The sequence below is a fragment of the Phaseolus vulgaris genome, chromosome 10 (genome assembly GCF_000499845.2).
Source record: "Phaseolus vulgaris cultivar G19833 chromosome 10, P. vulgaris v2.0, whole genome shotgun sequence".
NCBI lineage: Eukaryota > Viridiplantae > Streptophyta > Magnoliopsida > Fabales > Fabaceae > Phaseolus > Phaseolus vulgaris.
This window is the reverse complement of record NC_023750.2, coordinates 42,789,994-42,807,227: the sequence shown is the minus strand read 5'-3', so window position 1 is coordinate 42,807,227 and position 17,234 is coordinate 42,789,994. Positions and strand designations below refer to the sequence as shown.

Genomic DNA, 17,234 nt, shown 5'->3' with positions numbered 1-17,234 from the left:
ATAAATTTTTTTATTAATAATATCAAACTCGAAGATGTTTTAAAAGACGTCTTTGAATTAAAATTAAATTTTGTTAATTGAAACAGTAAAAAAATTACTTTTATTTATTTATATTTAAATTTAAAGGTTCTCATTTATAAGATATTTTTTTCTTAAATATTAATAAGTTTAAACTATTTACTATTAATTTAATGACATTTTTCTTAAAATACTCTCATTTTAGTTAATGCATTTATTGTTTACAATAAAAGTATTTAAATAAAATGTTAAGAGAATAATAATAGATATAATACGATTAACCAAATATCTTAATTTATGTATTATTTTTTTTCTTATAAATAAAAAGGGATTTCAAAATTAATAGGACACGTTTGTTTTGTTTGACTTAAAGGCTTAAAAGAGACAGAAAGAAGCTGGAATAAAGAAAAAAAGTTATACTTCCTCCGTATAAGGCCACGTTTGTGTTGTTTGACTAAAAAGCTTCAAACGGACAGAAAAAAGATGGAAAAAAGAAAAACACAACAACACTACCAAACAAAACCGAAAAAAAAAATAGCTCAAAAAAATTATTCTCCATCTGGAAAGCGTAATAAATATAATAATTTTTTTCACTTAATATTTATAAGACTCTTTTACATCACTATAAATTTATAATTAATGTTGTCTTATATTTAAAAGAGGAGAAAAATAAAATAAAAAACCTTTTGAATAAAAAAGAAATAGAAAGTACTTTATTTTGGAATTTGAAAAAGAAGCGCTTTGATTTGAGAGATGTACCGTTGTAGGGTTTTGAATAATTCTTGAAATGTCATATTCCGATTAAGCCGTTGCAGTGTTTTGAAACGTCATTGAAGCACTAATCAACGATACTACATTACAATTCTATTGCATTTTTTTCTTCTAAATTGATGGATATGAAATAATGAAGGATTTAATTTTAAAGTTATTAAGACTAAATAAATAATTTTAAAATGTATTGGTATAAACTGATAGGATTTAGATAATACATGAAACTGACGGTAACAATTGTTTTTTATCTCGATCATTCTATGTATTTAAGTATCATTTATATATATAAAATTGTTGTGATATATATATATATATATATATATATATATAAAATATTTGTCTTAATTATGGTAAGAAAATTAGGTTTAAAATTACTCATATCTTTCGTAAAGAGAATGTGTGTGCTGATAAGATAGTTAATTTATGATTTATTTATAAATAATCATTTCATTTGTATAATAGGTTTCCATATATTTTTTTTTTTAGAATTCTTTATGAATAGGTGTAATTTACCTATATATCGTCTTTGTTAACATATGAGTTTCGATCTGTTTTCCGATATTTTTGTATTTTTTTATTAATATTTTTTTAATGTGATGACAAATGATTGTTGTTACTTGTGATAACAAATGATTGTTGTTACTTGATATGACAGTCTAGTTGAGATGTCAAGATGTATAATAATGATTAACATGAAAGTTTTTATAAAAAAAAACATATATTGAGAGAGAATAGAAGAGAAACAAAGATTGTGAAGACAATGTGAGTTACCAAAAAATGTGAGTTACCAAAGTGGATTGTTTGTGTTCCTTAAGAAAATCCGAAACAAATTTAGTTTTACCAATGATATGACATTATGATATATAAAGTTGTGTTTTTGCTGTTTAAAACGCAAATGATTGTGGATGATTTGCATCCACAGTTGTACTATAGTCAAAAGATAAATTAGGTTACAAGTAGATATGGAACACTTAATCATTAAAGTTTATTTTCATTTAAATTCCCATTAGTTCAGAAAACAAAAAATAAAGTGATGGACCTAATAAACATAAAAGGAGTAATGGTGGTAGCATAGCTCTCCATAACATGAAAGTTGATTGAGTTACGATGCTTACAAGAGTGGGAAAGAACACAAATTTTGCAAGCTGTTATTAAATTTTTTTATTAAATAACAATTAAATCTAGAAATAAAAATAATTAATCATTATATTAATTTTTTTTCTAAAAGATTGATGGAGACTAATTTAAAATATAAAATAGTAAATAGAATTAGACTTTAAGTCTAACTCAATCTCATAAAACCGACTTATGGGGTGAGATTTGCACCCACTTATATACAATGAAATGTTATAATCTCTAGTCGATGTGAAATCTCCAACACACCCCTCATACCGAGAGTGACAGCTTGTGCGTGGGATAACATATTATGGGTGGTCCGGTAACGGTCCGATAGCGGGTGACCTGATAAGCCTCAGAAACACTCACTAGGATATGTTCAAAAATGACTTTGATACCATGTTACGAAGTGAACTTTAAGCTTAATTCAACTTCATAAAACCAGCTTATGAGATGAGTTTGCACCCATTTATACACAATGAAATGTCCTAATATCTAGTCGATCTGGAATCTCCAACCATAAATAACTAAAATCTTAATAAATAATAATTAAATATTATTTTATAAACTACTTTATAAATTTCTATTATTTATAAAAATTATTTTTAATTTATAAAATAATCTCTAGTCTAATTTAATATAGTAATTAATTATTTTAATTTTTTAAAACTAATTTTTTTTATAGAGATAGTTCACTGTCACATGAAAGTTGATTGAGTTAGTGTGCTTCCCAAAGTAGTAAGAAATAACACAAAGTTTGCAAACGTGTTTGGTCACTTAAAATAATGAGTTGCATTTTTTTAATAATCATATTAAGGACATGTTGCATGCTATTTTCTGTTTTATATCATAATATCCCATACAACTTTTAGGTGTGATATTAATCATCCAATAATTAAAATATAAAAAAATAATGGGTTGTTCTTATAAAAACCTCATCATTTATAAGGTACATCAATCATTAAACTCAAATTATTCCTTCGGTTTTAGATACAAGTTGTAATATTGATACCTAGTGCCCGTGTCTAGATTCTAAATTATTTGATAACTACAGCTACCATTTTCAATAATGCATCAACATTAAATTAGAGAACGAGACATATAAGGGGTAATTGAGTTTGATTAAATTTTTTTAACCGAGAGTACATATTCACTTTATACATTAATTTTTAAAATTAATTTAATCTTATAAAATCGATTTATAAATTAAGATTTGTACTCACTTATATACTTATAAAGTGTCTTTGTTTCTGTATCGGTCGTTACCGGATGAAGGACAGAGATCTTAGCATCCGGTTAGTGTCGACCGACATGACCAATCTCGTTAAAGCTTACCAGAAGATTAACAAGCCCAAAATCGTGGTTAAACATTAAGTAATGTGCTCTTAATTATGATCCAAACTCTAATCTGACTCAATAACAATGAGACATAATAATCATATAAATAGTCATAAGTTTTGAGAAAAAGGTATGTCATCATCACATATTAATTACATCAAACATCGAATACCGAGATTTCACATGTTCTTCTGTAGGTACCATCCAAACCGAAAATTTGCAAAACAACGAGGACCGGCAAAGGAGAGGAAGAGGTTGTTCAGTGAAGTGGAGAAGAGTAGAAGATAATCTGAAAAGGAGGTAATAATTCTCTCAGTCTCAACCCGTACAGAACAGTTTCTAATTCACGTGATCTCCAACATAATTTCTTTTATTATTATTATATTTTAATATTTTGAGTTGAAAACTTATATCTCATTTATTTCCCTATGCGTATTTAAATATTTATTAAACAATTTTAAAAAATATAATAAGAAAAATAGTAAGACGACACACTTTTTATTCTTTAATATCAATTAATAGTGAAAAGAATATAATTCATAAAATTTAGAATAAGTTATTAAATAAATTATTGAGAAGTACTTTTGTATCAATATCCCAAGAATATTTTCTCTGAGTATAAAGATAAATTCGTACAGTAATAATGTATATAGAAACTAAAAATTGTCCTTTTAAAAGGAGATATTATACTCAGATTGCGATCTACAAAAGTAAGACAATTTCATAAAGTGGTGGGCTCTTAAAATCAATGTCATGTCATTGTTCTACATTGAATTCATTGACTCTTTTCTGTCTTAATTTATACATTTTTTTATTTTTAAAGAAAATGACGTCAAAAGCTAGGATTATAATATGAAAAATCATAAACACACAAAAAATATTTTAAAATTAATCAAAGAGTAGTAATTGTCTTAATTTTCTACATGAAGACCCTATAATTAGTTTAACGTAAAAGTTCCCTAATAGACAGTTGTACAAAATGAAAATAAGAAAAAAAGTAAATATTTTCGTTTCATGGGTTAAATTTAATTTATGTTAAATTAAAATAAAAAATGTGTAGAAATTATTTTATATATAGATTAAGATAGTCTATAAGAGGAATTTATTTCATTTTTTTTTATATTTTTCTTTTAGATATTAGTTGGCCCTGAGAGATTATCAAGCAATCTTTTTTAATTAGTAATTAATGATTAATCAATTTATGCATATGAATTATCAATCATTCATCAAGAAACAAACAGACCTCAATTTCTAGAAGGTATTTCTGGAATAGGGGTGGTCCTTTAAGCAAAATGTGTTTTCAGAAGGAAAATAAGAAAAAAAATCATTCTAAAATATTTTTTTACTTTCGAAATAGTAAATCCAGAATTGATAAAATATATTCCAAAAATATTCTAAAGAAAAGTAATTTAAAAGTCATTTTAAAAGGGCTAAAACCTTTTTCCAAAAATAATGGGTGCAGGAAGATGTTTGTTGGGGTGAAGAAAGAAATACCCATAGTTTGAACCTTTGCAATAGTTATGATTAAAGGCTTATGTTTAGAAAAAGCCCAAAATTTAGCTATTTTCTGCTTTGGGCCAGCCAAGGAATGTGAAAATCATAAAAAGCCATTGGGATATGATAGTAATTTTAGTAGGACTGTTTCTTCCTGCACCTCCATATCTTCTTCTGGCACCTCCATACACAACATGAAAATACATTTTTGTCCTTCTTGTGTCACCCCCATATAGTTTCCGGATTATGTAATTCGGAAACTCATTTGAAAAGACTTCCGGATTACATAATCCGGAAGTTAAATAAGACTTCCAGATTATGTAATCCGGAGAATAATCATGCATCTGAAAAATGGCTTCCGGATTATGTAATCTAGTAGCTAATTACAAATTTAAAAAATGACTTCCAGATTACATAATCCAGAATATTATAAAGGGACATTTTTGAAAATTTGAAAACTTCTGGAGGTGAGAGAAGAAGGTATGGAGGTGCAGGAAGAAACAGTCTTTTAGTAGGGGACTCAAAACCTGCAACATGTTATCTGACTGTTTCTTCCCGCACCTCCATATATTTTTCTCTCACCTCCATAAATTTTCATATTTCCAAATATACCCTTTTATAATACGTAGTTTGGAAGTATTTTTTCAAATTCATAATTAGCTTTCGGATTACATAATCTGGAAGCCTTTTTTCATATGCATGATTAATTTCTGGATTTTGTAATTCAGAAATATTTTTAGCTTCCAGATTATGTAATTCAGAAGTCTTTTTTCAAAAAGTCTTTTTTCAAATGTGTGTTCGGATTACATAATCCAAAAAATACTTTATGGGAGTGACACAAAAAAGATAAAAAAGTATTTTCACCTTTTATATGAGGGTAGCTGGAGAACCAATGAAAATATAAAAAGAAACAACCATGTTATATATATAAAGAAAAATAGGATGGTGATATGTTAACCCACGAATAGTATAAAACATACACTTCACAAATTAATAAAATAAATTTTAATCATATTTATTTTATTTTTGAGTTTTAAATATTATAATATTATTATAATTTGGTGTAAGTGTACGTTTTTAGAATTAAATAATAAAAAACACACTGGTTTACAATCTTTAAAATATATATATATATATATATATATATATATTTCTTTACCAAACTTACATTTCAATGAAATATTATCTCTTTCTATGAGTTATAATCTAAACCAATTCACTATTGAATTCTCAATGTATCACAAAACATATACGTTGATGATGCTTCTAAAAATTCTATCACTAATCAACTTCCACTCTTACACCTGCTCAATATCAATAATTAATTTCCTTTTTGACTAACCAAATGAACATTGACACAAAGCTTGATGTTATGGTCATCAATGTTATAGGTATACATTTTAATGTTAAGAATCATTACAATAGATTCTCGTGTTATCTCTCATATTTGTTATTTTAAGAAATTATATAGATGGATGGGTCACTCAAATGATAAGATAACATATAATGTGATTAATGAATTTAATATTATATGAATGATGTTGTGAGTGATGATAATGATATTATTGTGATAAATACATATCATAAGTAGTAAGCATGAATTTACTACTTAATTATTAATGTATGATATAAGTATTGAGTTAGAGAATTTGATGAAATATATTTGTTTTAATGATACACAAGTCAATTAGACTAAAATTTCATGTAGTAGAGACTGATGAATGTTTCTTATATTAAGTTCTGGGTGAAAAGTTAGTAATACTCAATGAAATGCATAGAAATTAATCTCTTATGTGAGGTAATTAGATGAGATATAAGCCAAAGTAGATATATTATAATGTAGATTAGGTGTCGTATATGACATATATTAATCTTTGAGTTCAAACTTAGTATTAATTTTTTGGAAACAATTTATTATTGTATATCTTTTTATTGATGACATGTGTAACCTTTCACATGTTTAATGTGAAACTTCTCATATATTTTTCGTAGTTATATATTAAATTAAATAATTAGCTCAATATTTAGGTTATGTTTGTGATTATGATATCGTGTTTTGATTAAAAAACAAATGATTATATACATTCGAAAGTCGAAGGATATCCATAAATGATTGGTTTTATATTCACTATAAGAAAATCATCAAATTACAACTACATTTAGAAACCAAAATAATTAGTTACTATTGGACTAAATTAAAAACCATTTTAGAGACTAAAAAAATGATTGGTATATAAAGTAGTTTCTATTATTAATACAAATTTATAAAATGGTTTTTAAATTGGTATCTAACCATTAGCTACTAATATTTTAGGTTATAAATTAGTCTCTAAAAGATTAATTAAGATAAATTTAGAATCTAAAATATTAGTAGTTAAAACCTTGGTAGCTAATTTAGATATCAATTTAAAAAACATTTTATAAATTTTTAATAATAATAGAAACCATCTAAGATATAAATAATTTTTTAATCTTTAAATTAGTATCTAAATTAATTAATATAGTGACTCATTATTTTTTGTTTGTAAATTTTGTTTTTATTTAATAAATTTCTTGTAGTAATTTATGTTTGTGACGAATATATATATATATATATATATATTATTATTTTATTTTATTTTATTTTAATTATTATTATTATTATTTTTTAATATATTTAAAACTATAGAATTGAAATGTTCCTGAAATTTGTGTGAAGACTTGACTTAACAAAAATGTAACATTATGAAGACTAATAATGTCACTTTCATAGTTAGTATGGATTAGCTTTCTAGCTTTCTACTAATGAAGCAAATTTTTTTAATTAGAGTAGTTGGAAAACACTAAAATCCTAACAAAAACAGAGTTTACATCAACAAGAACTTGAAGGCTGATAAGAAGAAAAACAACAGAAAAATGGGAAGTTCTGTGAAGAGTTAAAACATGCTTATTAATTCACCTATAGTTTTGAAGTTGAAAAAACTAAATTGATAAAATTCAACAATTGAATGTAGTTTGAAGCATGAAAAATTTACATTATCCACTACAAAACGCCATATTAACTTTTATAATCATTATTTTACAAATAATAAATTCTTTCAATCGTTATGTAAGTAACAAGAGCCTAAATTGCAATGCATGTAAAGTTCTAAAGGATATTATAAATCAATTTTTCACGTTAATTTTTGACCAATATTAGAGAGTCCACACTAAATAGGAAATGAAAAAAAAAATTAGTTGTTATAATAATTTAATTAGAGATCATTTTAGAAACTAAAAAAAAATTATTTCTAAATTTGTTTCTATTATTGTTGAATGGTTTATAAATTGATATCTAATTAACCACCAAGGTTTTAACTACCAATTATTTAGTTTCTAAATTTTGTAACAAAAACTTTGATGGCTAATTAGATACCAATTTAAAAATTAAAAAAATTTTAGTCTCGAAAATGGTATATAATTTAATCACTATAACAACTAATTATTTTTTGTCACTAAAAATTAGTTTCTATTTTATAGTTTTCTTGTACTGTGAGTATGAAAAAAGAAAGTAGGAGCGATCCAATATAAAAAGCAAATACGAGAAAAGGAAAGAGAAACGATCGAACATCAAGGAGCGAATACGAGAAAGAAAATGAAAAAGGAACAATTGAGAGATTAAAGACAATTATTCCAACCGATATGAGGAACTGTATAAATCCTATGAGTAAATAGACAGATAGTATGCTGGTTATAATTTTGTTGAGAAAGTATAACACTGGTAAAAAGTATAAGATTGCTCATAGCAGTAGTATTATAGCAGTAGTATTGACATGTAATTCATTCACAGATCAGAAAAGACTGATAAAGAGGATACACTCCCTTCATAACATACCACAAGTAACATCTTGCAACCAAGATGTAACAGAGCTGAGAACATGAAAACTGACCACAAGGTCTAAAAGGAGAGAGATCATTGTATGGAAGACAAAGTTTAAGAGTTACATGAAGAAAATTTTCAGTTTTGGGAGAGCCATATTACATCTTGGACAGCAGAGGTAGCCAGCAAAAAGCAGCTGGTGAAAGTGAAGGCTATTGAGATGCCAACATGGTCACAAAACTTGTGCAGAGGCTTGCAAAAATTTGGTAAAGCCGTGTGTCTAATTCCTGTGCGATTCAGATTGGTCACCCCAGATGCAGCAGATCCAGCACTCATCAATGCATAAGCAAATACCTGCAATTTTATCATAATTGAAATCTTGAGAGTAGCACTTTATTATGGGACAAAACTGAGAAATAATAACTTTCATAAGGTGTTTTCCAGTTTGTATTGAGATATGCTATAGTAATCTACATAAAAATGATCTGCATTAAAAGATTACATGAATTATTATGATATGACACCACCCAAACTATAAGATAATAGATAAGTGGATATCTTCTTGTATACTGTCTTTTTGTTCATTTCTATCAAAGTAGGATTTCAGTTTACACTTGACTAAGTTTGCATCTAGAACTTTTGCATGTTGTCTACAATCTTTGTGGTGATTTCTGCATTGTTTTTTCTTCACCATTGCAATGGATTTGTTTATTTTGTTATGTATAAGCACAGAAACCAGAAACCAAATGAGTATCTCTCGTAGATCGTGACTAGAGATTAGGATATTTCGTTCTTTATAAGGGATTGTAAATCTCATCTTAAAAACCTGTTTTATGAGGTTGAGTTAGGTTTAAAATTCACTTCTTAATATCGTATCAGAGTTATTTAATACCTATCTTAAGTCTAAAGTTCAATTCTTAATCTAGTATCAGAACCATTTAAAACCTATTCTGACGAGACTTTATTGGGTCTATCTGCCACTTACTATCGGCCGTTATTGGCGTGAGGAGGAATGTTGGAGGTCTCCCAATCAAGTACAAAATTTGAACTCAGCTCTATTTTTGGCTTCTCATTTTGTCAAATTTTATATTTTATGGATTAATTTTGATCACAAGTGAACCTCAAAAATATGCAGAGCTATATAAATATATATACCTGATCCCCAGCAAAAATAAGCCATGCATGATTTCTGGAAGGAATCACAGAAGAGGTTTTAAGAAATCTGGATATGCCAATGAGTAGTTGAAGCAAGGAATGAGCTGCAACAGCAGCACAAACCCCAACAAGATATCTGTCCATCACAACTTCACAGCAATCACCATACAAGTCATATTGAAACAAAACTCATACCAACATTATTGCAGGTAAAGGGACAAACAAACACACACAAAACAAATGCAAAAGAAAAAGAGTAAAAGGTAGAAAAAAAATAGAATTTCGATCACGGGTCTTTTACTGTTCATTCAAATGTCATGAATGAATTATGATATCATGAGATGACAATGAAACCCCACCAAGGTCCCACATTTTACAGTCAATTTTGTCCGCAAGCCCCAGAATCAAGAAACTTCTTTTGCTGGCAATAAAATAATACTATAACACCAACCAATACAATAACTTTAGAAAGTAAAATCTCAACAACTCTTGCATGGTTACCAAGAAGAATAAAGTTTCTTTCATACTGAGGAAAATGAAGCAACAGTTTTTAATATGAATTTGATTTACAATTCAGATTCTAAGGTTGTGTTTGGTCGGCAGAAAAGACATAGAAAGAGATGAAATCAAATTCAAAAAATAGCTTTTACTCTGTTTTTTCTTTTTCATTTTCATTAAGAAAATATATTTAATGGTATTTTTGTTTTCATTAATCTCCTTCAAACACTTCTCAAAAGAAGCAGCTTCTTAAGTAGTTGGTTCAGAAACACAAATTGCATTGTTTTTTTCTTCTCTCTCCAGAAATAGAACTAATTTCAAAAATTAAAAAAAAAGCCTTTTTTTAATGAACAACACATTAAGTTATCAACAAAAAGTAAGAACAAAGAAGCACACTCAGTAACAGAACAAACAAAAGACAAGAGGTGAATATACAGAGAGAGATAACTAAGCATTGACAGAAAAAAAAAAAATGGAAGAAGCTCACTCGAATGACTCAGAAAAAGACCACTTGGAGTGAAGAGGAAGTTGAAAGCCATAAATACTGACACTGCTTGATTCTTCTGCAGTGACCATGAGTGATATTGAAAGAACAGAGGAGGCCATGCACAATCCTCTCAGAAGCAGTTGCATAGCCTCCACCCTCCTGCGGCGGCGGGTTCTGTCGGCGGCTCCGACGAGGGGTCCGCTCATTGTGCCACTGGTCTCCAACGCCGCTACCTTGGATTCCTGCAGGATCTCCTCTGCTATTCTCTGCTGCTCACTCACCATCTTTCACCTTCTTCTGCTCTGTTTTCCCCTGTTGTGCTCTGTTTTTGTCTTCTTCCAAAAACAGAGAACCAACCCTTATGAGTAATTTAGGTGGGGCAGTGTGAATGAATGAGCTTTGGGTAATGCAGAAAGCAGAGGTTGATGAAGAGAGAGACAGAGAGAGAAGTTGGCAAATTTTGTGTGTTGTTGCAATGGCTTTTTCCTATGATTTCTGCAAATATATAATATACATAGTTAACCCTTTCTTTCTTTGTTTATTCATTTTATTTTTTATTCACACCTCTCTTTTGTTTAAAAAGAAACATGAGAAAGAGATTTTTTATTTAAATTGAAGAATGAAAATTGTTTTTAGAAGATAACTCATTAATTTTTTTTTTTTAAAAAGTATATTGTTATTCATAGTTTTTTACTACCTGAAATATTGTATAAATTACAAAACATTTAAAAATACTGTAAAATAAAATATTATTCAGGGTATTTATAATTTATTTCTATACTATAATTTTGACTCGTTACCTTAAATAAAAACAGTTTTAAAATAACTATCGTATTTATTTTATCCAACATTTCGTTTGGCTATGGTTCAGATAATACGCATATTATTTATGTGCCATCTCGATTTATTTTAGTTTTTAATCTTGAATTTGATTTTTTATGCATGTATGAAAAAATATATTTAAACGTGCACTATCATAAAATAATACTTTTAATTTGAATGAAATGAATTATTTACGTGCTAATTTTAATTTGAATGAGTGGATGAAGATTGTCATCTATGCTTAGTATTTTATATGCTTCGAATTGTTCTCGTCGAAACTTCATCTTAATAGTGAATTTTATAAGACTTAATTAATTTTAAAGTATATCTTTTAATTTAGTATCATATTTATTCTAATTATATTAGTATTCAGAGTTTGTTTTGATTTGGTATTGTGTTCTTGCGACCCGCTTCGAAAGAGTGTTTTATCCCTAAATTTTTAGTTATACGTTGTATCTCAACGCATTTAGAGGAAAACCAGTTAACTCTGGATTCGAGTGACATTTCACCTCTAACCACAACTCATCCGTTGATTCTTTATCAAATCACCCGCACTTGTTATAAAATTATTTATAAATATATAATTTCGCGTACGAGTTTATAATTTCAATGTGGTTTTTTTTCACCACAGAAGCAAAGCAAATGTCCCAAAAGGCCCTAAACAAAGCCCAGATCTCAATGAAACACCATAACATCAGAAAAATCTATATTTTTGTGGATTCTGGGTTTGTTTTCTGTAAAGTTGATAAGAAAGGAAATATGAATTGGATGGTGCATTCAGAAGAATGTTGTGTAGTTGTCTGAACCCTGGATTTTATTAGCAAGTAGTAGCAGTATTTGCATTGATCATCAGTAGCATGAGAAGAAGAAAAAAAGGAAAAACTGAATAGTAGCATATGTAATGTAATAAAGCATAAATCAAAAGGGTGCAGAAAGTGGGTCTTTGAATGAGTTTTCAGTGGCACAGGAGCATTGGCAATGGCAAGCTTTGTTCTGCTCAGTCACAGACTCAGCTTTCTTCATGCAATCAGCAAGCTTCTCAGTTAGGTTTTCATTTTCTTCCATTTCCAGCACTTCCTGTATTGGATGCATCAGCCCCTTCATCAACAAACCATGTAATAAGCATTCATTAATCAAATTTCTTAAAATTCTATTAATAACTATAAATTATTAATTTATCTCAGTATCGATTTTGTTAATATATGAATTTTAGTTATTTATATTTTTTTATAGTATTTTTTTATATTTTTTTAATATGATATCATTTTATACGGTAAGAAAAACATGAGATAAAAACTAATTTTAGATAAAAAATAATAATTAGTTGTTATAGTAACTAAATTAGAAATTATTTTAAAAACTAAAAAAAATTGGTTTATATTATTGTTAAATAGTTTCTAAATTGGTATTTGATTAGCTACCAAGGTTTTAATTACCAATTATTTAGTTTCTAAATTTGGTAACAAAAATCTTGGTTGTTAATTAAATATCAATTTAATAAACATTTAATAATAATATAAACTAATTTAGAAATTAAATTTTTTTTAAAACTCTAAAATGGTCTCTAGTTTAATCACTATAACAACTAATTATTTTTTATCTCTAAAAATTGGTTTATGATTTTCTTGTAGTGTCAGGTGTCTATCTAAAGATGTGAAATTTTATAATAATGCTTAATATAAAAATCTTTATAAAAAAGAAAAATTTAAAATTGTAAGTTCATATTCTTAAGTAAAATTAATCAAGTTTGTATGGCCTTGGTTTATTTTTCCAAAATTAAATTAAGGTATGGGCAATGTTTTAATTTACTCTTTTTTTTTCTTGAAACTCTAAATCCTATATCACAAACTCCTAAGTCTTACTATATAACTTTATTTTTAAAATCTTGTGATAAATTTTATTTTAATACTATGATCTTGAAGATGTCTACTTTAATAATTTTTTTTACTTTGAGTGCATTGGGAGAGGAGTTATTTTTAAGACATTTTTTTTATAAATTCGAAGTCTTCAATTTTAATTCATACTAACAACCCTTAATGGAAAAGTTTTATAAAATATACTTGAATGAGCTCTCTCATAAAATATTTAGAAGAGCCCACAAAATTAAATCTATATAAAAAATTATTAATTTTTTACTGATAAAAAAAATCTACATAATTAAAAAATAAACTCCCAAATTAGACACCTAAAGACTTGGGCCACTCTATAAACATTACATTTTTGAGAAATTTATTTTATTATCTAATAAGATAGCCTAATATATAGGCCAGCTGTCAAGCATTAAATTATTATTATTTTTTTAAATGTAAAACATTTTAATCTATTTAATGAAGGATCAATATGTCAAGTAGTAATAACTTTTTTTAGGAAAATAAATATATTTAATGCTTTTCATAGATTCCAACATGGCAACAACTTTATTTGTATTTATTAACGAATAGATAAACACAGTTAATGCTCATCTTTTTATATTACACACAGTTCGATAAATGGGAGGTGTTTTTATAGTAAACATTTGTAGAACTTCATACCTCAATAATTTTATATTTATAATGAAATTTATTAAAAAAAAAAAGCAGTAGAAAATACAATAAACACATGCATATGATTAAAGCCATATTTATTTGGTGCATGCATGTCCAAGTATTACTCTGACATACATGAATTTTTGCTGTCTTCTGTTATGATGAAAGAAGAATTGGTAGTGTTGAGTTAAACTCTTTCTTTTCCTTCTTAACTTGGAGTTGGGTTGATGAATGTAAAATCTTCATATAAGGTGAATAAAACTACATATATAAATTGAATTTTACCTTCTAAGTCATAGGTTTATTTTTTAATCAGTAAGTAAAAATAATAAATATGAATCACCTTAAAGATGATCCAACCTTTATATATATGACATAACACCAATAAAATTCATCGAATTTCTTTCAGTTTACGTAAACCTTAATATACTAAAAAAACAAATAATTCAACCATGAGAAGAAACCTTACAAAAACTCACTTAATCGAAAACATACAGGACATAGGACGAATGCACCACTCAAAATAAGAAAAGCGAGCAGAATCAAATCTAAATGTTACACAAGACCAAACATTTAATTCGGCCAACACTAAAAGAAAATCATGAAATAGAAACCAATTTTAGAAACAAAAAAATAATTAGTTGTTATAGAGACTATTTCTATTATTATTATTAAATGATTTCTAAATAGGTATCTAATTAGCTACCAAAGTTTTTGCTACCAAATTTAAAATTTAAATAATTGGTAGTTAAAACCTTGGTAGCTAGATATCAATTTAGAAACTATTTAACAATAATATAAACTAATTTATAAACCAAAATTAACTATTTAACAATAATATAAACTAATTTAGAAACTAAATTTTTTTTTAGTCTATAAAATGGTTTCTAATTTAGTCAATATAACAACTAATTATTTTTTTATATAAAATTAGTTTCTATTTCATGATTTTCTCGCAAGAATAAGAATGGATATAACTAAATAGATAGAAGATACAAACTTTTTATCCAAAACTGTCAGGGAATCATACCTCAATGAATAGAGCTGATGCTTCACATGGTTCCAACTTCTGAACTACTTCTGCAGCTATTTCCTGCAAGAATCAGCAACCATTCATAGGGTAAATAATAGGAAATTTAGCCTCCAAAACACAAACTAAATGATTGAGAATGATGAGTGAAGGGAGAGGTTAGGTATGAACCCTAGCTTGGGTGAGCTGCACTTGATTCAGTGTTCTAGGTTCCAGCTCAATGGGGCAACGAGTGTTTGCCATAAGTATTGGATGAAGAAACCCAGATGCAAGCAGTTTGAATAATCTGATGAGTAGCAGTTGCAGTTGCATTCCATCACCTGAAGCAATGTCTCTAATTAACTTAGGTTCTTCATTGGTTAACCAATATATAACCAATGAGGAGCATGATATTTTTTCAACACATTCACGGGATCTTTGTGTCATGTGAAGGAGTTTGTGGCCAATATCAGTTGAGAACAAAGTTTCTTTACTTGTGACTTCAATGCTCTTATCAGTCATTTTATTAGTCAAGATCTGTGTTTACAAAGTCCAACATTGGTTCGATTGTTATTCTGGCAAAAAATAAGGAAAGGATAAGGGTTCACGTGCACATCACACTTTTGATCATCACTTTTCTAGAGATTTGGTGATTATTGCTATTTTGTACCATTGAAGAAACAAAAATGTAATCACAAGCTGTATATATTCCATTTGATTAGACTGTTCAAGTCTCAATTCTCCATGCTATAAAACAGTAAAATGCTGCACTATTGGTGGGAGAAAACACAGAAATAACGTTATTTTATTTTATAGGATGGAGATTTGGAACCACGAAAATAACGTCATTTTTAAAGATGGTATTTTTAAAGATGGTGTAGTAGATGTTTTTTTCTGGTTCAATTAAAGGTTTGGTCATGAGCTACATACAAGGTATCTTCAGCTGTTTTATCTTATTCGGACTGATGTCTTGACCTTTTGATTTGTATGAGTATGGTTAATTGATGTGTTAGGGTATTGATTGGATTTTTTAGTTGGTTTTTGGGTGTATACAGTAGTTTTCTTAAGTTGTCGTAAGTGGTTTCTAGCATAGTTAAGAAGAGACTAATTATTATTTTTTTCCGATTTATATAAGGGTTGAACCACTCTTGAAATGATTCATATTTATTTATTTTTTCTTACTGATAAAAAAAAACTGGTTAGAGAAAACAAACTAAACTATTGTTTTGGTGATGATTTTCCATATTAGAGAGATTGAGGTTTAGTTAGATGTTCTAAAAGAATGTGAAAGTTAATGAGGGCATCAATTTCGCATGTCAATTTTTACTGAAATAGTTAGCCATGGTTCCAAAGAGAGGTGTAGGATGCTTTTGATCACACAGTTTTGGGCCAAATCCTGATCTATGAACCCTTAATTTTCTACATTTGCAGCTATCTTTGGACTGAAGAAAAATACACTATCTCATCCCTTTCTTTATTCTTGCAATTGCCACAAGTTTCACAAAGTAATTATGCACGCATTAACAATAAACTAAAAAAAAAAATATTAAATAATAATTAAATTTAGAGATAAAAAATAACTAATCACTAATTGAAAGATTAAAAAGTTATTGAAATCTAATGTGATTTTTATTATTAATAAAATATTATAAAATAATTTAAAAAAATATCTAAATTAATTATTAAAGTTTTAGTTACTAATATTTTTAATTCTAGATTAGTTTATAAAATACTAATAAAGATTAGTTTAGACTATGAGTAGTTAGTGTTTTTTTTATCAGTAATAACAAATATATAAATACGAACCGCTTTAAGAGTGAAACAACCCATATAAAAAAAAACATAATCCAACATCTACCAGGACTCTCCAAACCAATCAAACAATACCACCTACCACACTAAAATCAAGAAATAGCACAGACCACACTAACTACTAACATGAGTAGTTAGCAGTTAACTAATACCTAGAAACGAGAACCAAATTTGGTGGCTGGTGAAAAAGATGCATGTTCATATTTTCATGTGAAAGTGTATCAGAAAATATACAGAGTAGGTGATAGCTTTAAATAGTTGAAGATTATAGGGTCCAATGCATGATCCTACATACACAAAAATGTTATTATATACTTTTGCATTATACGCATTGATCACGTATAGGTGTAT

The 17,234-nt window shown here is 27.5% G+C and overlaps 2 protein-coding genes across 3 annotated transcripts; both read right to left on the bottom strand.

Moving 5' to 3' along the window:
• Positions 1-8,468: 8,468 nt before the first annotated feature.
• Positions 8,469-11,202, bottom strand: LOC137819085 (CASP-like protein 3A1). The gene is made up of 3 exons (XM_068622825.1): positions 10,716-11,202; positions 9,731-9,866; positions 8,469-8,929 (listed from the first exon to the last, which is right to left on the bottom strand). Exons 1-3 carry the CDS (start codon positions 10,997-10,999, stop codon positions 8,714-8,716), a joined length of 636 nt encoding a protein of 211 aa, XP_068478926.1. The 5' UTR covers positions 11,000-11,202; the 3' UTR covers positions 8,469-8,713.
• A 1,131-nt stretch (positions 11,203-12,333) lies between these two features.
• On the bottom strand, positions 12,334-15,605 carry LOC137819513 (uncharacterized). Of its 2 annotated transcripts, none has more exons than XM_068623391.1 (3): positions 15,264-15,605; positions 15,093-15,155; positions 12,334-12,635 (listed from the first exon to the last, which is right to left on the bottom strand). In XM_068623391.1, exons 1-3 carry the CDS (start codon positions 15,591-15,593, stop codon positions 12,456-12,458), a joined length of 573 nt encoding a protein of 190 aa, XP_068479492.1. In that variant the 5' UTR covers positions 15,594-15,605; the 3' UTR covers positions 12,334-12,455. The 2 variants fall into 2 exon arrangements, with proteins under 2 accessions (XP_068479492.1, XP_068479493.1); XM_068623392.1 differs by having other exon boundaries at positions 12,334-12,614; positions 15,264-15,597.
• Between the last annotated feature and the right edge of the window lie 1,629 nt (positions 15,606-17,234).

Coding starts and splice junctions, on each gene's coding strand:
- LOC137819085 (XM_068622825.1), bottom strand. CDS start 10,999: ATGGTGAGTGAGCAGCAGAGAATAGCAGAGGAGATCCTGCAGGAATCC. Junction 9,867..10,715: donor TCTTTTTCTGAGTCATTCGA/GTGAGCTTCTTC, acceptor TGTGATGGACAG/ATATCTTGTTGGGGTTTGTG. Junction 8,930..9,730: donor TTATTTTTGCTGGGGATCAG/GTATATATATTT, acceptor ATAAAATTGCAG/GTATTTGCTTATGCATTGAT.
- LOC137819513 (XM_068623391.1), bottom strand. CDS start 15,593: ATGACTGATAAGAGCATTGAAGTCACAAGTAAAGAAACTTTGTTCTCA. Junction 15,156..15,263: donor TGCAGCTCACCCAAGCTAGG/GTTCATACCTAA, acceptor TGATTCTTGCAG/GAAATAGCTGCAGAAGTAGT. Junction 12,636..15,092: donor CATCAGCTCTATTCATTGAG/GTATGATTCCCT, acceptor TTGTTGATGAAG/GGGCTGATGCATCCAATACA.